Here is a 27,292-nt window from a genome sequence, read left to right on the forward strand (position 1 = left end):
AATAACGTCAAAGAAATCTTATTACATGATTAATCACATGTGTGCTTTGAGCACGAACAGCCAATCAGACACAAGGATTAAACAATCTGCTGTAATCTTCATTCTTAAGAACATCCTGACATTTTCACCCAGTGATATGTTATTTTTATAAGTTAATTTGGTTTGTGTGAAATCTCTTATATGTCCAGTTGAAACGAATAATGCTTTCATTCTTTTACTGGTTACTTTATTTTCATATGTATTTTTTAATAAGTGAATTGTCTGCAGACTACTACTTTTGACCACAGTTGCATCTCTGGAACATTTCAGCCTGAGATAAAAGCAGGATGATTTACTGCACTGACTTCACTTTATAAACAGCTTTGTTATTTCAGATGTCTCACTAAAAAACAGTAAACACTGACATGTCATGGTTATGTCTGACTCAAAAAAACAAGATTTTCAAATCCGTTTTTTAAACCAAAGGACAAAGATTTATTTTGTTGAGAATGGTGACATTCATTTACATTAAAACAAATAAAAAAATCACTTTCTGTCACATTGTTGAAAATGTGTGTTGTTCAGGTAAAAAACTGTTAAATGAAATCAAAACAGCATTTCTTGAAGCCTGTTTAGGTTCATCTGAGGCGTTACAATGCATATGTCACATTGTTTTATGTTTACAGACACTGAGGCTCTATGGACAGCAGAAGAAAAAAAAACTCCAGCATCAGATTAAAATAGTTTTCTATCCACAGCTGCCTGACAGTTGTTATATTTTTTTGCAGAGAGTAATAAAGAAGACTGCTAAGTAGACTTTTACACATCAAATACAAAGTAAAAACACAGTATTATACAGCAGAAACAATTCAACACGTAGTGTGCAAATAAGAAAATGAAGTGTGGATCCAGATAAACAAACAAGGTAACTGGACATGCAAATGGATGTTTATAAAACTGACCTAATGGTAACACATTTTCATTTGAGAGGAAAACTCCATTTCTTGGGGAATTCAGCTTTGTGAACTACAACTCAAAACTAGCGTATTCAGTAAACCTGATGAATATAATTCTATATACAGTCGAAAATGAAGTAAATCAAAAATAAAAGCTAGTCAAGTAGAAAAAAAAATTACCCAAGATAAACCCCCCCCACACACACACACACACACACTTAAAAAAATGTCAAAGACCAAATTATTTTTACCGTGTAACATTCGAAAAGAAACGGCGAGAATAAATTAGACAACTGAACGTACTTAAAAAATAAAATAAGAAGGCATGACGTTTTATAGAAAACAGCTTGAGCCTTCTGCAAGGGCTGCATGAATACAGCTTACACCTCAAACACGCTGCAGCATGTACTTTCTTTGTCTCCACTCGAAACACTTTCTGGAGAAAAAAAAAAATCTCAGAACAAACAAACGTGCACTGGAATAAAGTTACACAAATATCAAACCAGGACTCTCAGCGAGACTGTAAACTACTACTAACATATTAAATCCGCTGTTTTAAAAAAAATGCATGTAATAAACACCTATGATCATATTAACATGTCGATCTTTTGACGTGTCAGTTTTTGCTTAAACTCAAGGCACAAATGACCCGTGTTAATGAGAGCCACAAGGAGCCACAAGGAAAAGCTGAAGTGACGAAACAATAAACAGCCTTCTTCCTCCTGTTTGTATCACGGTTATGATTATCATAAGCTTGATGTGTAACAACACTTTTCTAACGTGTACTGTACTCTGCTCATCCAGCTAATAAGTTATTTATTGCGAGGAGCCTTATATGTCCGGGACATCAGTTTCTGTTTTTACAAGTTAAATGGAAGAGACATTTTATCCTATGAATGCACACCCAAACACACAATGTTGTATTTGCAGCCTGTTTTTTTTCTTCCAATGTAATTATCAAAATGTTATCAAAAAAAGTCCCCAACCATGACCTTAATTCTTGATTGTCTAAAGTTGAAACTCTAACTTCCTATTGTACTACTGTATAAAACAGCCCAAGCTGGTCAGTCAGTGTTACACAGGAGCTAAACAGCAGGAGGTGGGGTGGGGGGTCCAGACATAAGCTGCTGACAGCCAGTGCTCAATATGGCTGCAGAAATCTTCAGAGGCAGAAATAATCTCTCTGCTTGAGGTAAAACCTCAGCGCGCAAAGCCAAAAGAACTGCAGTGTTTTTAGGGTCAGTCCAGGACAGATTTATCGACAAACTTTAAAGGACAAGTCTCGTGGTATTTCATATTTTCTTCAAGTCAACAAATTCCATAAAAAGACCAAAACCAACTATAAAATTATCCAACCATATGTGTTTTTATATGTGGCCATAAACAACCCAGAAAATTGCTATATTTTGCCCCAGTTTGAGTAATGTCAGCTAAAAACTACAGTGCCCAGTTGTTATATGGAATGTTTTTATAACATGTTATGCAGGATGTGGGAATGCTGTTAATCATCTTATCTAGACAGCTGTTTTCTCGTATAGCTAATTAGGATTGTATAGCAACTTCAATTTGGAATGTCAACAGTGTAAAATATCTTAGATATGTTGTAATGTTTGGATTGTAATGTTTTTTTGGCTCCCATCGCTGTAGATGAACTATTTAGCTATTTATGCCTCCAAGAAATGCTTCAAAATAAACCCTGATTCTTGCCTTGTTAAATGTTTTCTGACAAGCTAAGACATGACTATCGTAGATGTGTTCTAGGCTATTTAGAGTATTTCAAGATTGTTACCTGCTGATAAAAACACCCTGTTTTTTTCAAGCATTCAACAACAGTGTTCCCGTTAAATGTGCTGTCAAAACCTTTTGGCAGGTGAATTTGCTCAACGACACTTAGAAATGAATTCATTTCATGACACAGCGTTATAGAAACTGACAGGGGTTGTGTGCGACGGACTTGTGCGGGGGATAAAACTTTGATCTGTGGTGCAGTTCCTACGAGTGGCCAATAGAGGCTGTTAGAAGTCATGACTGCTTCTCAAAACCCTTTTCAAATCATACACCTGCACTGCGGCAGATCTGCTGTTCCTTATTTCAAAAGCAAAGATAATGACAGAAAACATAATGTGACCATCACTATAACAAAACCGAGGTACAGCTCGTTCTCCTGTCTCAACCTCTCGTCCTCATTTCCCCCCCCTCTCCATCTTGCCCTCTACTCTTCTAAGACGACTCTGCTGAGCATGCAACGGCACGAGTTGATGCAGGTGTGCATCAGCGCAGGACATGGTTTGACTGTTTTCTGTCTGTAACTAGATGAAGCCTTCGTGAGGTTTGTCTGTCTACAGCTACATCGTTTTCCTCTGTCAATTCAGAGCTCACTGAAACAAGAAATAGCTAAGCAGACCTCTAATACCATGAGATCAACCCATCAGCGCTAACCCATGTTCACACTGAGAGCAAATAACAAGCTGACAGACCCGGGTCAATGCACTCGATGCAACTCAGAACCGAAGGTGCGGTGACTCGCATTCAAAGCCATCTCTAAATACACACAAAAACAAGATTTTGTATGCTTTGTATGCAGCGCACGCTGCCAAGATCTGCTTTCTCTTGAGTCAGTGCACAATAATATCAAACCAGTGTTCCCCCATTTTCACACTGACAGCAACAAATAATTAAATGACCGTCATTGTTTCTCATAAGCTTAACGACCAAGTAAAGTTGGTGCTGGCTGAAATGTTAGCGGTCAGCGGCTAGTTGGATCACGGAAGGGCTGCTTTCATTCTCTAGAAACTTCTGCCTCAAGTGCAAAATAACGAGCAGACTGTGGGAACAATGGTGTTAACAAAAGGAAATGTAATAATCCAAAGATGCACCACAGAGATCTGATTCTTTTGCGTCGTTTATCAGATCACGGGGACGCAGAAACGGCTCCTCACTGGGTAACGAAGACAAGACAATGTAAAAAAATTTCCGTCATAGTTTGGTTCAGCCAGCTTCAACCTGGATCTTTGGTTATATTTTACTAAGCTCCACTATATGGCGGTAGCACACACCAAAGCAGGTTTAATTCTACTGATAAAATTAGTTTTGCTGAAAAATATTTTTGAAGATATTGCTGTGACTGACTGGGAGAATTAGGATTATTTTTTTCTGGTAATCTTTCTAACTGGCATATTGTCAATGAACTGATAATGCTACAAATCTGTTTTGATGACTGTCCATTGACGCACATATATACCATGTCCTACTACGCAGAGAAAAGAAATAACTTGGGATTTCTACATCCGGGACCCATGGATCTGGAAAAGCTGTGGAATAAGAGAAAAACAGAGATTAGGGAACTGTAGATCCAATACATTCTAATCCATTAACATTTATAACAAATTATGCTATGATTGGCTGTGATGATGCTGATGATGAAAATGGTGATAGAATGAGAGCAAATGACTTTACTGACATGCATAATGGCTGGTAACATCAACAAAAAAACACACACAGCCACGTCCTCACCACTTATTAAATGTTTAAAATGTGTGACCATTTACTTGATTCTGTGTGTTTAAATGTCTGCATATGCTTCCATTAAGTGATGCGTGTGACTGTTTGTGTCTCTACATTGAGACTGTGCATACAGTATGTACACAGACTGGGAAGGACATCTAACAATACTGCTGCACTGACAAAGGTCGGGGATATTTCGTGTCACAGCATTGGTAAGCAGAGAGCATAGAGACACGGGGCTCAATCGATATCTAGTAAGGCTGTGCCGGGTCACTGCTGGACCAGAATAAGCGTGTCCCTGTTTACACACATGATAAACAGCATTTAGGTCTCTCTTGACAATGGAGGAAAAGGTGATGGTAGTTGTTCCCAGTTGGCCTGGTTCATTGGCAGACATTGTTCATTTAATTACTATTCATTTAAAAGTCTATTTGACAGGGAGCGTGTATAATAAACTTCAAAACTTGAAATCTGGTGCATTATGCAGAGAAATAAAGCTAAAATCTATTTGAATCCCCACTGCCCAGACAACCATTACTATAAAGCATTCGGACTGGAGGGTTGTGACGGAAACAATGATGAGATTTCTGTTACTTAGCATCAGTAGAGCCGAGAGATTATTCAACGTTACTGTTAGTCGTCTTTCTGTACAATTTATTATGTAATTATTAATTATCATTTTTTCAAAATGTGATCTAAAATACTGCCTCCACTATTTCTTTGCTCAGTGATTGACGGGGGCCAATTGGTGGTTGCCCAGTGACGAAAAAAAGACAAAGGCTTGTGTATACTTCTCAAAAATCAAAGGCCAGAAAGCAACATGTAAAAGAGACAAACATCTCCACCATCATGAAGTAATGTTCCACCTTGAGCTAAGAAGAACATCAGCGTGCAGATCTCTCTGCATTTGTCATTTAAGGCATATTAAAAGTACACAGCTTTCAGTCAGCACTGGGTTTACTGTCAGCTTAGAGGTCATACTCAATGCAGCGCCATGAAACACCCCAGATCTCTGTACACATCACACACATATACATACAAAGACTCAAATCTACTGGGTCTACCCACTAGCATATCTATGGTTCCTCACCCATTCCCGCCTCTCTTTGGAACAAAGAAACATGACTCCCTCATTCTCTAAGCCACTCATTTGGCGTGGTACCTCTCCCTCCCTCCTCCTCCTCCTCCTCCTCCTTAGGGGCTTCCTCCTCCTCCTCCTGCATCTCCGCCGGCTTCATTCAGCATGAAGGACGGAAGGGATAACATCAAAAAAAAAAAGACAGAAAACGACAAAAAAATGAACACGCTGATGAATGTCAGTGAGTGGATTGTGAGAAGCTTAGAGGGTAAATATAGAGAAAGGCAGATATACATCTTTACATCCATATGAGAGAGAGAGAGAGAGAGGAAACAGATTGATACAGTGTCAGAGATAGACAGGAAGACAAAGGGAGGGATTGATATTAGCCGGAAAGAGAGGGAGAGCTGTGTGAATGATGGAGTGAAAGTGTTTGTGAATGACATTTCGAGGTGACATTTGGAGCTTTCAGTGTTGAGTGCAGGATCAAAGCACACCCACTTCAATAAGAGGAGATAACCCCTTCTCTTTCACACCACAACAAAATACAGAAAGAAAGGCTTACAAAATGTGGACAGGGCCTCACGTGGACACACAGCCTTGCAGCTTGATCCTACCGCGACTCTTTTAACATACACGCGTGTGTTCTGGGAAAAAAAACATGGACAGAGACTCACCTTGGTTTTATGGCTCTGCTCCGTAGCCAGTCCAGTTCCCGGAGTGTGGAGCTCCTTTGACACGACGCACAGGAACTCAGCCTGGTCCTCCGTTCCATAGCTGTACGACGAGCCGATGTTCACCATCTAGAAGAAGACGCGGACACGGGTAGACAGATATGCGGGAGAGAGAGGGACAGGGACAGAGACAGAGAGACAGGGTGAGTGTCGGGAAGAATTACAGATAATGGCAGAAAAAAAAAGGAAAACCAAGAGACACAAAGTAACGGAGACAGCTGAGATCCAAGACTACAGCGAGGGAGGACTTTCTTTTTTGCTCATGCATGGTGGGGGGTGGTGGGGGTCAAAGAGCGGAGAGCCTGTTGTTCCTCCGCCTGCAGTGGACTCAACAACAACCATCTTTTACTTGTGGGAACAGCACAAACAACTGTGGGTCAGTTACTGCAGGGAGTTTAGTGCAAATCATAGTTGTGCAGCATGCAGTGGAGCGAGGAGGCCAAAGCTGTGGGAGAGAGGGGGTGGGGGTCTACATGTGACTTTAAGCTACTCTAAGGATAAGCTGACTTATTAAGACTATATATATATATATATATATATATATATATATATATAAACTCCCCCAGGCTCGGAGTTTGAAGTCAGAGTCACTGTTTGAGAGGGCGTCAATGAACTGCAGACTCTCAACTTAAGGGGAAAGTCCTTCATTTCAAAAGATAACATTAATACCGAGAGGCTTTCCCCTATTCCTGACATCACAGTGACTCAAAAGATCCATATAATTGAGCGTATTTCTACTGTGTGATCACACTGTGAGCAGTGGGTTGCTCTATTCTAACAGGCTGTCGATAGTGTGGCAGTAAGAGCTGGTCTGCAACATTTTGAAACATTTTTGGGCCAGTTAGGCAGTTTAAATATTAACTCTTAATAGAAGGCTGCAACTCGCGAATATTTTGATCATATTTCAATTTCCCTGAGCCAAAGTGGACATATTCAACTGGCTTGTTTTGTTCAACCTGTTTAAACAACCTACAAAACAGCAAATTTAAAAAGTTTAAACCGATTCAAAAAGTTCAAACTTTATCATTTAACTAAATTATATTAATATAGTAATATAGGGAATGAAAACATAAGCAAATATTGACATTTCTCAACATAAATGTATGTAGTGGTCCAAGTCCCTTGCTGGTGGTGACATCAGAACATGGCTATTAGCTCAGCCATGCAAAAAACGTTTCATGTGTCCACAACAGAAGCACAAAACTGACTATTTAGTCTGTGACATATTTGATTTTGTAGCTCACAATGTGAACACACTGTGTTATTATCGGTGTCTAGGTCCTGTAATCTATAGCAGACTTAATTAACAGATCTGGTTGTGTATGACATTTATAAATAGACAGTAAATCTAACAGCCGTAGACAAACCTCTTAAACAAAGACAATGGCCCGATAATACCTCAGTACCACCGCAGAATGTGGGCCTTATGTGGGTTCTGAACCATTCGTAAGAGGCTGAAGGTAAAAGATACTAAAGATCGGTCGCTGTGCCTTCGGTGACATGACGTCTTTATGCAAGTAGAAGTGCAATGGAATATCTTAAAGATTTGAATTAGGAAATAAATGTCATTATACATGGACTCACTAGATTATTCCTACCCTAGATAAATAAATCAATATAGACAGCAAACTAATTCAATCTGGGAGTCCTAAACTCAGTTTGGGAGTGCAGATAGCAGGGATCAGGTCAGGGCCAAGGGGTCAGGCCAAGGGGTCAAGATTGAAGGGTCAGCAGCAGCGTGAGTCCAACCCACAGTCCAGAGCAGTCCAGTGCGGGGCTTTCTGCAGGCGCGCACGCTGACCTGCTCAAACTTCCAGCCGTCCGACATGGTGGAGACCATCTGGGTGAGCTCCTCCTCCTGGCACTGCAGCACTCGGTAGACATGCTTGGGGGGCACCTGCTGGGGAAAAAGAGAGAAGAGGGGGTTGAGAAGACAGAAAACATATCTATCTGCCTTGACCAGACCCGATGCAACATGACATGGAGGCGGTGGAAACAGTCAAAGAGGAAAAACATAGTGTAGTTGTGTGCTAGCTACAAAACCATCACTTTCACATGTTGGCGCCATGTTTGACCCCAGGCAAACACTAGCAGTGAGTCCAGTAAAGTACAGAAGAACGCAGAGAAAGTGGGTGTATGTTTAAGAGGGCAGGGGGATTATGTAAGTGTGAGTGCAGCCATGCTGAGAGAAGAAAAGAAGCCTGATGTACAGCACAGCCCTCTTTAGAGAGGCACAGCAGGGTGAAATCACCAACAAAGAGTAAATGACTGACAGGCATTGCAATTACACCCCCACCACCATAATGGTGTGTATGTATGGGCGCAGCATGTCTTGGGGTCTGTTTGTTTCAAATGCAGACAATTAAGGATTTAAATATGCAGTACACTCACATATAACTGCTAGATGGAAAGAATATGGATTAAGAAAGTGTATATTACTGTTGTGTTACACTGCATCTTTAACATTACAAACAAATGATGCACTGTATCAGTTTCATTAAAAATGACTGCAGCGTCTGAGGCCATTTGTTTGGTTTCTAAAGCCGTTACATCAGAGAGAAGCAACAAACTCCTCCATCATAAAAACACTTTGTCGAGTTCTGCGTTTACCTGTGTGGCTTTGGAGTCCCTCTCCACGATCCTGTCCTTGATCAGTTTGATCAGTGGGGTGATGTTGTAAAACTCCGCCTCCTCCAGGACGCCTCGAAACCAAAGAAAAACATGACTCAGCACAGGTGTGCATACTGAACGCAAACCGCATGTCCTACATAACTCCAAAGCCCTGTTAGATCCCCTTTATCGACACCACCAATCACGTTACATAGGGGTTGATTTGATCAGATTTCAAACTAGATATTATTAGAAGATAAATTATATACATGCATAAGTGGAAGCCATCTTTTTACCAAATTGAACAATCTCAACCACTTATCTTTAAGCTTACAATTTTAACTGTTGGTCGTTGCTAAACTAAATGCTGTGTAATGGTTTTTGCATTAATTTGAATAGCCAGGATAATTTGTATCTATTAGTTTTTGCTGCAGAATTACGCCCTGGTACAAGCAGCCCCGACTGGGAGTCACTGCTGTATCACAATATACATGTAGACATAGATTGTATATTTTCACATTAATGACACTAGAATCTAAAGTGATAAGAGACCCTCAGGGACAAATTACATCACATGAGGCAGTATGGAGGCACACAGTATTTTTCAGGCATTTTCCTTATTTCCACCTGCCCAAAAAATAAAACCAACTCATGCACACAGGACCCCTCTGAGCGGAGTCAAAGCACATCAAAGACCTTCTTCAGCCAGCTCTTTGTTGTAGACCAGTTTGCCATGCCGCAAGTAGTTGAGGATGGGACCGAAGTAGGTGGGGTCTCTGTCAATCACATAGGCTCCAGACTCATCCTGTAACAGACGAAGAATCAGAGAGACAACACCATTAAATCGTTATCATAGCTCCATGTATTAACATAGCTGCAGAAAGTCCCTTTCTTGTGTTTTTTTTTACTCATTAAGCACTGATTTTTTCCTGACCTGAACTTGTGGTGTGTGATTGTGGGTGGTATTCAGAGCAATGTTATTCTATTATAAGTTGAGTATGTTTTTAACTTGTTACAGCACTTTTTTGTGGTCCTGTTTAATGTCTAAACATAGGATGCGGCTTCCTTTTATTTTTGGACCACACCATTAATGGACCTCTTTTGTAATATGTTGTACTATTTTTAGACCCAAACGTTCACTAGCTGCAGAAAAACATCCTGGTTTGCTATTTTCAGCTTGGCTGTTCAGAGAGCAATGCACGAAAGATGCATTGCAGAGGGGTTTGTTTTCCAAAATAAAAGCCCCCCATAGAGTGGATGTACACATTACTAAAATATCTCTGCTATATGCGCTGTGTAAAAGGCAACGTAACAATTGGTAGTCAGGTAGGAAAGTTACTTTCAGCACTAATAATAAAATATTAATATATATATATGAAAACTTTTTATTATCTGTTGCTACAGAATACAACTTTGCTATTTGAACTTCCTGCCACAGCGACAGATTTTTGCATCTTGGGACAGTCCAGTTACTGCTTACTGGGACTCCAGAGCAGTTGTAGCTGGCTTACTTAACAAACGTGTGTCGACAGCCTGCTTCTCTCCCATTTCCAGGCTAATTCTGCCCAGCCTGCCTGGCTGTTATGTCATGACTACTGCCGCTCCAACGCACACACACACGCACACACACACACACACACACACACACACACACACACACACACACACACACACACACACACACGAGATGATCGCTTAAAGCAGAGCCCCCTTTTTAGAGTTGACTTCGAAAAAAGGGCCATTGCTGGGGGGGGATTGTCGGGAAATGTATTGAAGAGGAAGTTAAATAATAACAGCAGTCACATACGCTGAGAGTCATTAACACATAGTTCAATGTCTCTGCAGAGAGGAACATGCAGGACAGGCAGGAGGACAGAGGTTAATAAACACATGTCCACAAATATTATCAGCTACCTTCCTCTGGTTGAGGGTTCCGGGTTAATAGTACTGTTGTTTGACTGGACTGTAAATAGTTAAGTATGAAAATATGAGGCTAGATTTCTTGGTCCTCCTGTATGGAAGTACAGACTCTGAGGAAGTGCCTTCTTCTGGAATTTGTTTGCTATGAAAAGTATGAAGGGCAACGTTTCATTAAAGGTTCTCAATTTTTCTTCAGCTGAAGAACCCTTACAATATATGAGAATATACCGGGGACTAGCTTTTATATGTTCTTGGAATAATTTTATATGGCCCATTTTATTCACTGCTTTAGCCTTAGTTATATGAAAGAACAGCATAAAAAAAATTTATTGGAAAGATACTAGACGTGCATTAAGAGTATTGGCACAGGCTAAATAAAACGCTGATTATTATGCTATTTAAAATAACATATCATTTGTTTGATTAGAAAGTGATATATGAAATATTTTAATTCTAAAAATGTCAATACTATCTATCAGACTATGAAGCCCTTTGTTGATAAGTATTCCTCCTTCAATTCACTCCTGCAGAAACACCAACCCCATAATCCTGCCTCCACTCCCATCTAATGGACCTGGAGGCAAAGGTCTACTTATAACTTCAGTGTTTACGTATGTTAGCGTGTTGATACACGGCCGTTACGTGTACAAGAGGTCATTTAAGAGGAATATGGTCGAAACATCTGACCGCACACTTACATTTAACCAATATACGTACATTCCTAAAATTATAAAACATTTTGCTAATTGACCTAATTCAGTAGTTCGTTTCACATAATTAACATTCTAAACTACATGAATACTACTCACTCTGACACAATTTTACTTAATGCATGTATAAATAAAAAGTTAGTGCCTAAATTTAAAAAAAGACTGAAAGTTTAACATATTCTGTTGCCAGAGGCTTCCTGTTTCTGTTTTTTTTTTTGTATTTGTTTATTTTATTTTATATTGGACAGCAACAGATATTTACTCCTTACCAATTTACCTATTGCTAAAGTGGTTACAGATTCTGCATGCCGGTAAAGCTTCACCATCATCTCGTCTTTTATGATGAGTTCTAACCCATGGTCTCCAGTGTGACTAGGGAGAGAAGTAATTCCAAAGAAAGCTGCAGTCGGACAGACAGAATCAGGAGAAAAGGGACGCTCTGCTAGCAGCAAGAAGACATTATTGAACGATAGATGGTGTATTGTCAAACCAATTTAAAAGAGGACTGTCTCCTTGTTCCTGACACTCATCTCTTCAAGTCCAATCTTTCATGGCGAAGCGTGACATGGGATTCTGATAAGCCATTCCCGCAACGGATGACGACAAATACAAACACAAATACAAATGGACGTTTTCAGACTGCAAAGCAGTCCGTAGGATGTGCGGTACGGCTAGATGAGGGATGCATCAGTGGAGAAAAAAGACAAACAGGCTTGACAGAAGACAGCCAAGGAGAGAGCTGCAGATTGACAAAACAGGACAAAGAGGACGGAGACACAAATGTGGTTTGTGTGTTTGTGTGTGACAATATGACAAAGAGACACAAAAAGAGGATCGGGACAGGAAGCATGGAGTGATGGGATATATCGACCAAGAGGCAGCTTGCATAGACAGTATGTGTCTGCACTGAAAAATCGCATTGATTAGCGTGAAAGGGTTGTGACTGCAGCGCAGACGGATGCACGCACACACACCATCCTAAATGAGCGGAGCCGCAGTGGAGGACGGACCGACCGACGCCTCATCAACGTGACTTGACTTGACAGTGTAGGCATGACAACACTGGGGAAAAGCTTCCTGAATGTGTCAGAGCCCGGTTTCTCTCTCTCTCTCTCTCACGCACACATACAGAATTAGCATTATTATTTATTAAGACAGACCCGCTTGCCGCCGCAGTACATTCACTTTCTCACATGATATGATATTTTACGTTGTTGAGAGGATCGGCACACTGGTTGTTGAGTTAATGGTTAACAGAGCATTTGTTTAGGGAAATAAGATGTGAGGCTCCACAATGTCTCACCACAGAGGTAAGTGCATCCCGAGGGCAATCAACGATAGCCAAACAAAAGCTATGTTCACTTCTCAAAACACAAACACACACATGCACGCCTTAACATTAACGTTAACATTAGGCCTGAATGTACTGACAAAACAAAAACATAACATTGATGCAAACTGTTTTTTGGTATTCTCTATTGTGGCATTCGTCAACATTATTTATGTGTATACCACTTGTAACTGCCGTAGTTTTGGAAATAATGTATCACCCAAGAGGCTGATGTAAGAGAAAGTAGGGCAGTCGTTCAATTTTCTGGTTAACTTATCTGATAACTCATCAGATAGATTTAAATGTTAAACTTTACAATAATCCATAACAAAAGCTAATTTTGCCCCATTAAATTGTCTATTTTTAAAAAAGTATTTTATAGAGTACCACGGTGGGTCTACTTTTACTTATTACATTGCAACCTTTCCACTTTAACACATGAATACATTAGTGATGTAGATGCTGAATTAAATACTGCTCAGCCTTAGTGAAAATGTGAAAAAAAACACACGTTTGGCCAAATTCTGATCTCAAGAATCTGGACATGACTGTGATTTCTAAATAGGGATCAGCCTAATTAATCATCCCCGGCACCACAGATGGTCTGACTCAACCACTGACTTCTCAGCGTTGGTGACATTTTTAATGTAGCAGGCATCACAGCAGCTCTACACTGATTAACACATCCGTTTTATGTCCTTCCGCTCCTTGCTGGGTGAATGAAAAAGCTTTGTGGATTTAAAAAAAAAAAGCTTTTTTGAAAGATGCCTCAGCAAAACTTTAAGCCAAAATGGCAAGTGCTTTTATAACCATATAGTGGATTTTTTCCCCTAGCTGAAACCTTATGAGAAAAATGAGTTTAAGTAATTAACACAGCAAAGCAAGCATTAAGGAAAAACATTTTGGTGATAAATGGCATTTTTTTAATTATTGTTTTAACCCTGATTTTCAGCTCTGGATTGTAAAAAAAAGTTTATTCATGAATTGTGTGGCCCAAAGCAAAGTTTAATTTGTGTATCCTTGTGGTAGAGAGGGGACAAGTTCACACAACCCTGTGCTGTTTATTCAAATAAAAACCTTGGCTCTGGCATTGTTTTCATGATTACTTGTCCCTGCCAACGCCTCACATTAGAGATCTCACAGCGCAGATAGGACAATAAAGCGAGCCCAGGCATGCGATGGAATTCATGCTGACACTGCAAGACGGTGCAGAGATATTAAGTTAAAAAACAACAACATCTGAGCTTGTTTACAGATCACCCCTGTTACAGCATGAGGCCATCACAACTCGCCTCTGTGATCCCCCTGGTACTTCATCTGAATGAAGCAATTGATGATTGCAAATCTGTGATAATAGGATTATGTGGTTACATAGTCCACAACTGGCTGCCCTGCTGCACCTGTTCAACTAACATCCTCCAGCATCATCAAAACCGAATCTTAGCCACATAATGTAATTGGCATGGGACGATGTGAGGCCAGCTAGGGTCTCATTAACGGCATGTGTAGCCCTGGGTTTGGTTCGGTGAGGGGGCGGGGCAGCTGAGGTGCCGTTAATCTTATTAAAACAGTCGCACACAGCCAGACAGTCTGTGGGTTTAAAAAACAGCCTCGGACCCCTGAGCAAACTTAAACGCCAGCGGATTAGAGGAGGACTCCAGTGCGGATGAAAATCAGCTTCCCTCCTGTGTGAGAGAAGAAAACACACAGGCTGAACTGCTCCTCTGTGTGATTCAGCTGGCACAATGAGCCCCTTCAAAAGACACTTCAATATGCACTTCATGCTTCTCCAGACCTCATTTCAGGACAGAATTTTACAGTGTGTTCAACTTATTGTTTCCCTTATAGAACAAGGAACATTGCAAGTAGGGCAACGACAAGATTTCCTCAGGAAACTTTTAAGTAGAGGTGGTAAGAAGCCCAGATCTTGATCCATTTATTTTGTAGAGGACAGCCGAAACAAAAGCAACAAAAAGCTCTTTACCCCCACAGGTCAGTTTTCTTTCATAAAAGCGTATTCACATGATTTTAGTGGAGGCGGGGGGGGAAACTTGTGCAATATCGTCTAGAGTTTGGCAACGTGACGCCACATTACACTGATCTGCCACACATGCATGATTATTGTATATGTATGTATATATGTAGACATCTGTAGAGGTGTGATGTTTATAGTAAGCTGGTGTTATGGCAGATAGGTTTTCTTTACATTAAGATATCTTATTTTTAAAAAGCAATTCCAAAATTCAAAGTAGTCTGGGATTAAGGTTACATGCTTTCTTCCATATTTTTACTATAAACCACTGACTCATTGTTTACAACTCTGAAGCGTTCTACACAGATTTCCGAAGTGGACCACAAAAATGCCGATTAACCGGTAGAAACATTCATTGACATGCCACAGCAGCAGGTGAGGAAAAACCTTTCCCTGGTTAGATGCCTGAAAAGAAAAAAAAAATCTGCTCCATCTCTCCTCAGCCATCATGTTCGCCTACAGCTCAGCTCCTGTTTCTAAGGTGACAGCAGTGTGCTGGAGCGAGATAAAAAAAAATGAATAAAATAAAGTCACTCTGTGATGCAAGAGTTTGGGATAAATTGCAGAAATGAAAAGGCGCAGATGAGAATGGACAAATGTGCGATCAGCATTCACTGTGAGTCAGCTGCTGGAAGCGGGGATGAGGAGAGGACGATGGTGAAGGAAAGAAGGAAAGACATTTAGGTGTTTTTGCGAGGCAGAGAGAGAGATTGGGCGTGTGACTGTGTGTCTTCAGGCGGTGCAGAGGGAGCTCCTGTCAGGTCGCAACTGAAGGTCACATGGGGATTTTTTCTTTCCACAGAGTGGAGCGGTGCAGCAGGGGAACAGTCATCGGTGCTGTCGGGTTAAAATATGTCGGGTGCTTGTTTTTTTTGGCTTAGTCACCTTAGCTGGAGGGATCGCTGCTCTTCAGCTGGGGTTGTGCCTCTGGAAACCGTGTACACTGTTTAATAACCCTCCACTGGATAATATCTGAAGCACATGGCGGTGATGCTTACATGAGCTGATTAGGATTTCGCGATATGACAATGTGTGAGATGATATAAATGTCTCAACTGTCAGATATTCTGCCACCAGTTTGTCCTGTGGTTGAGTATCTCTCTGGTGTATTAGACCATTATAGGTGATGTTGTAAACCATTGAGTGGGACTGTTCTACAGTAATAATGATTTTTTTGTTGATTTTCTGATATTCAATTTTTTAATTTAACTGACATTCAGTTATTTTAGATACAGTTATTTTATTGCTTTTAAAAGAAAGTGAGCAATTAACTATTATTTTCACTGTCTATTACTCCAAAGATGAACTTATCAATGACTTGTTTAAGCATTTTGTCGATAAAATGTCAGCAAATGTCCGTCACAAGTTTCCAGAGCTCATGTTGACGTTTCAAATGTCTCATTTTTGCCATTGTTGTAAAAAAAAACAAAAAACACAAAGTCTCTACTGTGAGCTCTCTACTATGCTATATAACAAAGGCATACAGTATAATGGCCAAAACAATCAACATATACTGCCACCAGCATATCTGACATTTTCCAGATTTTCTAGCTTTCATCCGGCCGCAACAAAATGTCAACTTACAGTAGACACCGGGCTGCAGGGAAGACCTAACCCCTTTCTTTCTCTGTCACATACATGCATATCAAAGTCAGCAGCATAATAGAAACCTGTACAGTGCGTTCAGTCTACATGTGACTAGAAGACACATAATACATTTCTCTCTCTCTCTCTCTCTCCCTCCATTAGATGCCAGCTGCACAGCTACCGATTGTGCAGCCCCTGCAGAAGAGGAATCACGTGTTCATCCATCTGACTACAGCTACATTCACACCACAAAATGATGCTGAGACCCACACACACACACACACACACACACACACACACACACACACACACACACACACACACACACAGAGAGAGGTGAGAGCTTCATACTGCACATTACACAGTATATTAGCTGATCATTAGACAACTCTATGCCTGATCTGGAGATGCTGGCGTAAGTAGTAATAACAGGTTTTGGGAATGGTGCACAGATAACATATTGATATAGTTAGTCTCTCTCTGGCTTCTGTGATACCACTGGAGATAAAACCATCATACTGCACAGTTCAGTAATTATCATTTTACCATGAAGTCTCTATGGGATGGATTTGTTTCTGTAGCCAAGGCCAAAACTTGCTTTATTCATGCTCAAACGTGCACACATATTTGTGCTCCTCCCTTTCAAAATAAAACATGGAGATATATATTCTGTAGGGATGAAACACATTTAATATTCCTTAACAACATATATCATAACACAACTGTAAATGTTTTCCATTCAATCGTGTAAAAAGGGTTCAGTGTTAGTAATAAATGCCACATGCACATACCGTTAAACAAAGCACTGACATGGTTCACCGGGGGGGTACCGTGTCCTGACTGGACTCACCGTGTCCGAGTGCAGGTCCTGCTGCTGGCACAGCCGGTACAGGAACGAGGTCTGCTCTTTGAGGAGGGTCTGCCTCGTAGTGAGGAACACGGTGCCGCCGACGTTTAGCCGGACCCATTTCCCGTTACTCCCCCGGTGGGGTTGATGACCGAGCCGTTACTGATGCTCTGCGACGCCGTCCCGCCGGGCTCCGTCGCGCTCTCTCCCGCCTCGCTGTCTTTGTTGTTGTTGTTGTTGTTATTGTTGTTGTTGCTGTTGAGGTGGCAGCCGTGGTGGGTCGACAGCGCGGCCACGTCCTCCGGTTCCCGCTGCTCGTCCGCTGCTGTCGTTGCCATTTGGAAACCTTCGCAAGGGACGCGTCCGTGTCCGGTGCTCCTCGGCTTGTTTTCCTCTCCGTCTGCAGCCGGGCAAGCTCCGCCTCCAGCACCACAGGAAGTGACGCATAGTGCATCCGGTGACTACTTTCAAAATAAGAGCTCAACACGTTTGGAAAGTATGCATTTAATACAACATCTAGGTAAAGTATTTTTTTTTTATATGTTAAAGCAGGTGGTAACTTTGTATGTGGGGGTTTTCTGCAGCAATCTTACCTCAAATAGCAATATCACTTTAAAAGAAAGTATAATAGTTTAGAAAATGTACGCCGCTTGTTTGATATATCAATTGCACAAATACCGTCACAAATAACGTATTTCTGTTTGATAATATGTATAGTTTTTTAGGCTGGTTTAGTAGTTTAAATGTATACCAGGCTGAGTTATCAGCCTACTTGTGTAAAAAGTAGCATGCAGTGTATTCATCCAAAGTAACAAATTAAATATATGTTTCCGAAGGAATGGTGGAGAACCTGATTTATCATACAATCGCATGTTGTATAAGTATTTTTCGATAAGTATTAAATATTCAAGTTATGAGTTTGATTCTATCCACTCTTCATTGAATTGGCTGAGCCTTTTATAAGTTAATTTGAGAGATTCATTTTAACATTTTATTCTGTAAATTGCCTGATTTTCGGTTTTGGTCTAGTTCATTCCGACAATCTGACAAAGACCAAAAAACTGGGTCTTGTAGTTTTTGTGAAACTATTCTGAATACTTAAAAAAGAGAAAACCCAACTCAGTTTATAATATATGAAGAGCACAAGATAAGAGCAGACACGAGGAAATGAGACTTGCAGAAAGGAATGAATGATTACTTTAGTTTGGAACTTTTAAAACCCTGACTAAAAATCCACAGGACAAAATTCCTTAGAGATTTAACAGACTCCACAATGTGTAAACCTGAGCAAACATTGCATAAAACTTAAAACAAAATCAACAAAACAAATACATTAGTACTCATTTTAAAAATTTAAAATTAAAATCATTCCCCTGATGGCCAAAGTCCCAAAATTTGAGAGAAAAACTCAAACACAGTCTGAGAAAACACTGCTAATAAATGTATAAACTTCATGTTAATTCAGGATACAGACTCATAATGCTAACACTCTTGGATGGATACTGAGAAATTAGAGCAGCAGTGATTCCAACAGGATATTCTTTCTGTTGCTACTGGCTGGGGTTCAGTCAAAACAAGCAAATTCATTTCAAAATGCGTTCAAGGATGATAATGTATGAATTAATTAGTAAATAGTTTGAACAAGCCTCAGGCTGGCATCAGTTAGCTTTCATAATAAATTACTGTAACATTCAAGCGAAAATCATATTTGATGATGGGATATTAAGTCATTTAGATTGTCCCATGTCCTAATCTTTAAATGATCATTTTTTGTTTTGATATCGCATTGTCTGAGAATTTAAATTGTACTTATATTTCAATTATACTTTTGGGACATTTTTATCATAATTTGTCAGCTTTTACATTTTGCCCAGTAAGCATACAGATATTTAGTCCTGATTTGAACGGGAAAGCACGACCTGTTCTACTTGTTTTGGTCGTATCTGCTGTCTCTTTGCTCTTAGGGCCGATGCAGTGTGGGCCTCATAGTGACGAAGGGAAAGTTGTAGGTGTGTGGAAGACCCTGATGAGTGGTGAGGTTGAATGATTTCCATGAGAACGGACGCAGGCCCCCCTGTGTCGTTGGGCCGTTTATTGCCTCCGCGATCAGCTGGACAGCCATCTGGTAGTCCGTCACCTAAGAAAGGGTAGAAAGGAAGGAGTGAGTAACAGGAAGAAAGTGAGGCCATTTAATAAGGTTCAAATATCCAATAGACATCCATGAAGAAAGTACTGGAGCCATTTATTGGAGTTTAGTTATCCAAACATGCACTTCACTTTTTAATATTTTAGGTTCAACTAATGTGGCTTTCCATGACATTTGAAAAATGCTGACCAAATTAAATTTGACCTTTCGAAAGCCAGACATTTTTGGAGTGGAAAAGCCTCTGGAGAAAGCTCCAGACTAACAAAGGTATTTGCTTGTCAGCGGCTGTTTCATGCAGGATACATATCCTAAAGTCTGGATATTTTAATGAAAAATACTTGTACTTTTTCACATGATTTAAAAGTCATAAGCGTGTTAGCATTGTCATTGTGAGCACATAGTCAAATGACTTAACAAAACAGGTGAAGAAAATAATATATCATTGCAGATTTCACAAACATTTTAAAAAGTTGAGAACAGAGAAGATCTGTGTGACAGTGATGACTAGCCAATAACCAATATTTGCATATTGACAAAACACCATATTATTCCCACACAAAACACATAAATTCACCAATAAACAATTCATCATAATGTTTTGTAATAGCAATTTTCTCACAGATCATATCTGAAACTTGATATTAGCATTGATGTGCTGATGACGTCTGACCTTAGTGTCATAGCAACCTCCTGTACGTGGTCTCCTTGGTCTCAGGTCGTTACGGCAACAGATGGTTTTACATGGATGCCCCTTGGAGTAAGGGTCTCTCTTGAAGTCTGCAACAGAGCATGTGTGTGCATGTTTTTCTGTTACATCGCAGAAGCCCTTTTAGTTCAGGAAAGGATATCATTATTAGTTATTGTTGCACCTACTGTTGTATCTCATGATGTGTTTGAGGGAGTTTAGGTCTGACACCTTGGCCTGGTCCCTGCGGAGGATTTTGGCTCGGGGACAGAGGTCGTATGAGAAGTCCTCTCCGTATCTCTTCCACATCACACTGTACCCACTCAGGTTGTAGATTTCAACATGAAATGGTACATTGTAGGATGGCCAATAACCTGCAAAATGTAGCACACTGATGTGGAGTTTGTCCAGACACATTGCCACCTGAAACAGCCATCCTGGATAAAATTAAAAATTTAAAAAACCTAAATAGATGGATGTTTGTTTCTTACCTCTGCGTAAAGCTTGAGTCTGATCAGAGTGCATCACCTTCCCGGGAATCTGCTCCACCACAGTCAGAGCTCCATCCCTGATACTGTGACCCAGAGAAACCCTGCTCAGGTCCACCAGCATGTACTGGCTGTTATATGTTCCTAAAAGGAGGGGGGACATGCTCTGTTTGCTGCCTCACAGACACAGAAAAAACCCACAAGGGTTTTGAAGATAAGAGATAAGATAATCCTTTATTAGTCCCGCAGCAGGGAAATTTACAAAAGTCATTAAAGCATGCTGTTTGATATTTAAGGGCAGGCAGCCGTTGCATTAAAATCAGCTTAAAGGAACTTGAGCTTGCTGTAAATAGGCAAACCATCACAGTTAACAATTTGTTTCCTTGGTCACAGTGCCACAATAATTGTGTGGTAACTACAGTTGTGGGCGTGGATCAACTTCAAATTGACAAATTTAAAGAAAATTCCCCGGCTGGTGGTGCTAGATGAAAAGTCAGAAGATCACCAAAATCAGTAGCCTTTATCCCCTGGGGACCATGAATGTCTGTAAATGTTTTGCCAATCCATCCAGTAGAGATATTTAACAGGACAAGTGACATTTCTACCTGCTGGTAGTGCTAGAGGAAAGGTCAGAGAATCCCTAAAGTCACCCGGAAAGATCCTCATGGGACCATGAAATGTATAATATTTCACTCGGATCCATGAAATAGTTGTTGCAATATTTAATTCGCACCAAAGTGATGGACCGACTTGGACATTCCAAGAGCCATGCTGCTGTGGCCTGGTTCAAAAATTCTGAAGCTGCCTGCCAAACAGGAGAGCAGAACACAACGATCTTCCAAATATCTGTTGTCAACGCATCCTTGAACACACCATTTGATAAAGTTAAACTGTTTATGTCTCTGCAAGTACTTTAATAACCCTGATTTTCAATCTAAAAACTACTATAACCCTTGGAAAGTTTGCATTAATATAAAACATACATGATTTGGGCAGTATGGTGGCTTAAGACCTAGAATGGAATCTCTCATTATCATTCTAGTTGCACTGTTTCTGGTATATGACTGGCACAGCAAAAATAACATGCACAGTCTTGCATGTGCCTGAGGGATCTGACACTGGAGGAAGAAACACGTGAACTTCTGGCTCCAGAGTCACTGACTTGCACACATAATAAATCTCTATCAACATGAAATAAAAAACACCAAAGGTCGGTAAAGGCCCTCTTGTTTTCTTCCTGCAGACCGCCTCAACAGTTTGGCAGGACGGGGAGTATGAGAGCGGAAGCTGACGGCCAATGGGAAGACTGTCAGTCTCAAGAACACTCTGTCCTGTTCCCCTCTGCCCTCCCATAGCAACATGACGTAAAAGATCAAAGCAGCTGCCCAATTAACACAAGTGTTGTGTAATAAGAGGGATGGTGTGTTTGAAAATCTGTTAAATCTCTAAGGAATTTTGTCCTGTGGATTTTTAGTCAGGGTTTTAAAAGTTCCAGACTAAAGTAATTATTCATTCCTTTCTGCAAGTCTCATTTTCCTCGTGTCTGCTCTTATTTTAGATTTTTCTTCTAGCGTACCATGAGGTTGGCATGTGGTCGCAAGTGAAAAGGTTCTAACTATTATATTAATAAACATGAAATTTGATACAGACATACACGTCCGCCTCCGGATAAATAATACCAACGTTGGTGATCCCCTAACCCTTTTGTTTAGTTAAACCACTTGTGTTTAAGTCTTTTGTGCATTATTAGATTTGATACCTAATATTGGGCCACAATTGTTCTTTGCCTACTCTGGCTTTGAATGAACCCCCTCAATAGGATTTTACCTGAGTTGTATCTGGAGAAGACCTGCGCCCACTCCTCTCCGCTGTGCGCCAGGCTGTTGGCCAGGCGGACCCTCTGCCAGGCCAGCAGGCTGTGAGGGCTGAGCTGGGAGAGCAAAGAGACGTTGAAGACCCCGATGGAGGTCTGAGTCATCAGCAGGCCGCTCCCAAGCAGGTAGAAGTCGTCCAGAGACATCAGGAAGCCTGGAGGCGGAGGAGGAAGTGGTGGGAAGGTTCAAATGATGATTGAGATCATTTCATATTCTCAACGACAACCTGCAGCTTGGGTGTACAGTAGGTTGTTGTTGCCTAGCAGCACCTTAAACAAAGTTAAGTCAGGTGTTTACTGCTAACAAGCAGCTGGATGTAGCTGTATATTTTACTATTAAGATAATGACATAAAGAAAGAAGTAATACTTTACGCCATTACTACTACTACCTCTATTACAACATAATCTGCTGCTGCTTCTATTAATAATGAATATAGAATTCTACTGCTGCTATCAATAATGTAAATCATAGGCAGATAGGTATGCCTGCCACCCGCATGTCCAAAGAAATAATTTGTATCTGACCTGCTGTGTGTGCTAAATGTGTCACATTGTCAGAGAGAAAGCAGCTTAAGAAGGCTGCTGGGGTCACACACCATCTCCAGTGTCAGGGCTGTGTTTCATCTCTTCATTTTAATATAGCGAAGTGATATCCTTGCTCCGCTGGCCTCTAAAAGCAGTGCACTAAAACCACTTGTGTTATGATAGCAATGGAGCCTGTAAGAGGATTTCTTTATGGCCTGGACCTCTCTGAAAATCTTTGCCCATAAAATTACTCCAGCTCCTCTGACTCGACAGCGAGGGAACTCATTTTGTCATGGCTCTGATTTGTACACTGCGCTGGATGTTTCTTCGTCAACGACTAAGCTCTGTGCTTAGCAGAAGAATTACTTTCAGTAGAGAATGCACATGGAGGATTTGGGTTAAGTCCTTCATGTCAGTGTTTTTTATTTTCCAAGATGAAAATGAACCGTGTGGATTAAGGACAAGCAGTTCACCTCAGCTCAGGGTTTTACAAGAAAGCTGTGCCTTGCTGTAGTGTAGGTTGAGAAACTCTTGCGTTAATTCTGTTTATATAACCAGAAAACACTGTTTCATTTATATATATCATTCTTTCCAAAATACCATATGCCAAAATACCTTATGCCAAGCTGTTAAAAAATTGTAAATACAGTGCTGTGCAGCTCATATGTGTGATATCCTACTTTGTGTAGGTGTTTGTGTGTGTACCAGGGTAGCTGCTGAACGACATTTTTCCAGTGGCGATGTTTGTGTCAGACACCCTGAAGTCCCAGTGTTTATAGATGCGCATGGTGGCTGCATATGTATACCAGCTGGAGTGACCAAACAGCAGGTTCTCAAAGCCTGGCAGCACCTTGGACGCAGAAGAGGGAAAGAATGGGTTGTGTTGAAGAGTTAAACAATGGACTGGTTAGGGCATGTGTGCTATTTCACTGAATCACTTCACTTAAAAAAATGTGATTCCTCCATACCTGCAGAACTAATGACAATCCAATCAGCTGTAATTTATGTTTAGTGCTATTAGAAAATGTTTGCATAATAGCAGCATTTAGGTTCCTTTAATCAAATCAGATAAGAAGAAATACAATCTCATTAATTATTAATTAATCATTCCCAAGTGTCCTTATTCCATTTACTCTTTGTTTGGCCTAAATGATAATAGGAGGAAAAGATATAAACCAGCCCACCTCCCAGTGGCCTTCTGCACTTGTTGACGCACTTCGGAAGAGGAAATTACCAATCCACAAGCACCCACAATAAAACTAATTAGGCGATGAGGCCTGCCAAGTGCTCCTTCACAGTTTGTGCCAAATGAGCTTGGCCTAACCTTGATGAGAGCGGTGCAGTGGCCCATTCCTGGCATCCTGAAAGCACCGGGCCCTGTGGAGGAGTTGGAGCGAGGCGTCAGAGCTGGGACGAGGTCCAGGAGGTCGCCAACACCATTCAGAAACTGGAGGGCAAACGCTGGTAGAGGCTGGGAGGAAGGTGGAAGTGGCAGAGATGAATGAGATGATACTGTGACAACTCTCTCATCGTTCCGACAACACACAGAAACGCACAAATAAGCACACACACCTCTCTGTGATTGCTTTTGGCCCACCGTGCAGCTCCAGCGTGGAGTCCGTCCAGCTGGGCCAGGATCAGTCCTAGGTGGTTCCACAAGGGGTCGCTGTGTCTCCTCAGTTTCACCTGCTCTCTGGCCCACTGGTCCTGCTTGCTGGGGATCGTTTCCACACATTCATCACAGCTGAGAGACACTTTGGGCTCTTTCTGTTACTAATAAGTGCATTTGGCTGCTGTTCATTTAGAATTACAAGAATCATTGCTTGCATAAATGTCATTTTTGCATTAAGCTTTGACTAGTGTCAATACTGGTGAAGCTGACAATATTTCATCGAATGAGCTTTTCATGGAAACTAAAAATAATGACATTTTCTCCTTCCTTTCTAGTTGTACAGACATCGTTGTAGCCAAAGGTAAGAACCTCTTTAAGAATGTACCTCAGAAATCTTTTCAGGGGATTCAAAACCTTCTCGTCCTTTAGGAGTTGAGGGTACATGTTGGAGTAATGGTTGAACATCTGTCTGCAGAGAAACAATAAGAACAATGGAAATTAAACAATTTCTAGGTCAGTGAGTAAACAACATTTCAGCAATGGCTAATAGCTACACTCTCAAAACTGTAACGAGAAATGTAATCCAATCAATTAAACCAACCCAGTGATGCAAAAATATATTCTGAATAATATTTCCCATATCTGTAAACAATGACATTTGCTGTTGTGTAACATTTTATGAAGATGTACAACAGCTTAGCAGTTTTCTACAATTTTTCAGTATATTTAGTATATTAAACCCTGGTCTTTTACAACACAATATCATATGACGGGCCTCTTTCACAGCGGCCAATCCAACCTGTCAAAGAAGAAAATATTGAGGTGTTATTTATAACATTAAAAAAATGAATCTGTTTTATTCAAGGGTCCCGGTAAGCCATGACTGTGTGACGGTGAGCCAAAGCTTAATGGATCAAAACGCCCATTCAGTAAAAGTTAGAAACATTATTGTAAATTGTAATAATCCTTTTGTTATCTTCCTCCAGCTGACTGATGTAAAATTAATATATACAATATTTTTGCATACACATATTCAACATCTGAGACACCCACAGGTATACAGTCTATGGAGACTAAAATGATGATGATTGGCCCTGACAGAGACCTTATCAGTCATGGCAGGTGACATGGTTATCTACATGTGGTATGTTGTGGTATTTCTTGATACTGACTCATTATCTAATAAACAGACTTGAATAGTTTCACTACAAGACCTGTGACACTCACCCAGCAGTGAGATAACCTTCCAGGTACCCAGCCAGGAAGAAGGTGGTCTCATCTTCCTGTGCGATTCCTCCATGACCTGCACAGATCTCCAAGACTCCCCATCCAGAGAGGAGTAGAGTGTCATTGAAGTAACCGTAGGCTCCCCCTTCTGTTTCCATCACCCCTTCCTTCAGGATCACACATTTCTGGGCAGCATCCCAGTACACAGTGGCCTCTTGGAGCTCTACCATTTTAGGAGGACGGGCAGGGTTACAGGGTTGACGTTATATAAGATAATATCATCTCACCAATAGAATAAACTATAAGTAAAATGCAGCTCATAAATAAAATTACATTTTCTTATTTGTCACTTGCTATTTTTGTCAAATACATATTAAACGGGATAGACTAGCACAGGGGTTCGCATTGATCTGTGTTTTTGGTGATTCAGGTAGTAAATTATTTCTTGTATGGGTTAGCAAACAAGATTTTCTCCCAGCAAACACAAGTAAACATAAAATGAATTGTTAAAAATAATAATAAAAATGAAAAAGATGATAATAAATGTAAAATAGAATAGAGTAGAGTAGAATAGAATATAAGAAATAAACAATCCATTATAAAACATCTTGCATATTATTGCTGACTGTATCGGTTTGTCATACGCAATTCAATACATGCAAAAAGCATTCATTTCCCAACAGGTTTAACCGAATTATACTGGATTCAAAATTAGTTTTCGTTATGTTCAGAGGCAACGCTACTCACGGTAAGTTTGCACTGATGCAGCCAAGATGCTCAGCAGGACGCACAGTTTGATGCTTTGCTTCTCCATGTCGGCTGATGTTTTCTTGAGAGTTTTTGCCTTTCATGTATTTAAATTAATTTAAAGTAAATGATGTTACTATGGATAATACCATTGATGAAGCGTAATTTCTAAGGAGCCATAAAGCGTTTTCTTCGGTTGCTACTTTAAATTGAACTGCTTGAGACAATATTCTTCACCATGATCATTCTAATGAAAGACTTCAACCCAAGAAAAGCAACCACCCCAGATGGGACTCGAACCCACAATCCCTGGCTTAGGAGGCCAGTGCCTTATCCATTAGGCCACTGGGGCGCGATGTATAAGGGGCGGAGTCAGAAATATTTATACCTAGACAACACACAACCTCGTCTTTTTTTCACGCTTAAAACCTCCCATTTGACATGTTGAGCTCCTGACATGAACCTTTGTTTTAATTTCTCTATTCGGAAATAACATTAACATTAATAACAACATTCCCAAGTAAAACATTTGCTCACCATGTTTATGTGCTTAGGGTTCATGGACGGTTCCATTATCGAGCCTAAATAGGGGTATTTATGTTATCCTAATGCTACTTTGACCAATACAATATGCATATAAGGGCCTATATAGGACATTCACGTCGCAAACTTGCTTGTGTTTGGAAAATCTCTCTCCAAAT

General features: G+C 40.5%; 2 protein-coding genes and 1 non-coding gene across 3 annotated transcripts; all 3 read right to left on the minus strand.

The window, feature by feature from the left end:
• Positions 1 to 358: 358 nt before the first annotated feature.
• Positions 359 to 17,716, minus strand: kctd17 (potassium channel tetramerization domain containing 17). Its single transcript, XM_054599213.1, is given in 8 exon segments — positions 359 to 4,246; positions 5,530 to 5,671; positions 6,195 to 6,320; positions 8,053 to 8,148; positions 8,862 to 8,953; positions 9,558 to 9,666; positions 17,291 to 17,424; positions 17,427 to 17,716. Coding segments are annotated over 7 exon segments (858 nt in total). The 5' UTR covers positions 17,626 to 17,716; the 3' UTR covers positions 359 to 4,246; positions 5,530 to 5,569.
• Positions 17,717 to 19,247: 1,531 nt separating this feature from the next.
• On the minus strand, positions 19,248 to 26,074 carry plbd1b (phospholipase B domain containing 1b). Its single transcript, XM_054599452.1, has 10 exons — positions 25,845 to 26,074; positions 25,003 to 25,086; positions 24,578 to 24,719; positions 24,330 to 24,476; positions 23,711 to 23,855; positions 22,434 to 22,634; positions 20,610 to 20,750; positions 20,307 to 20,492; positions 20,104 to 20,210; positions 19,248 to 19,424 (listed from the first exon to the last, which is right to left on the minus strand). Exons 1-10 carry the CDS (start codon positions 26,072 to 26,074, stop codon positions 19,248 to 19,250), a joined length of 1,560 nt encoding a protein of 519 aa, XP_054455427.1.
• Positions 26,075 to 26,870: 796 nt separating this feature from the next.
• Positions 26,871 to 26,943, minus strand: trnar-ccu (transfer RNA arginine (anticodon CCU)). Its single transcript has one exon. It is a non-coding gene; the product is annotated as a tRNA-Arg (tRNA).
• Between the last annotated feature and the right edge of the window lie 349 nt (positions 26,944 to 27,292).

This window comes from Anoplopoma fimbria, chromosome 5 (genome assembly GCF_027596085.1).
Source record: "Anoplopoma fimbria isolate UVic2021 breed Golden Eagle Sablefish chromosome 5, Afim_UVic_2022, whole genome shotgun sequence".
Classification (NCBI taxonomy): domain Eukaryota; kingdom Metazoa; phylum Chordata; class Actinopteri; order Perciformes; family Anoplopomatidae; genus Anoplopoma; species Anoplopoma fimbria.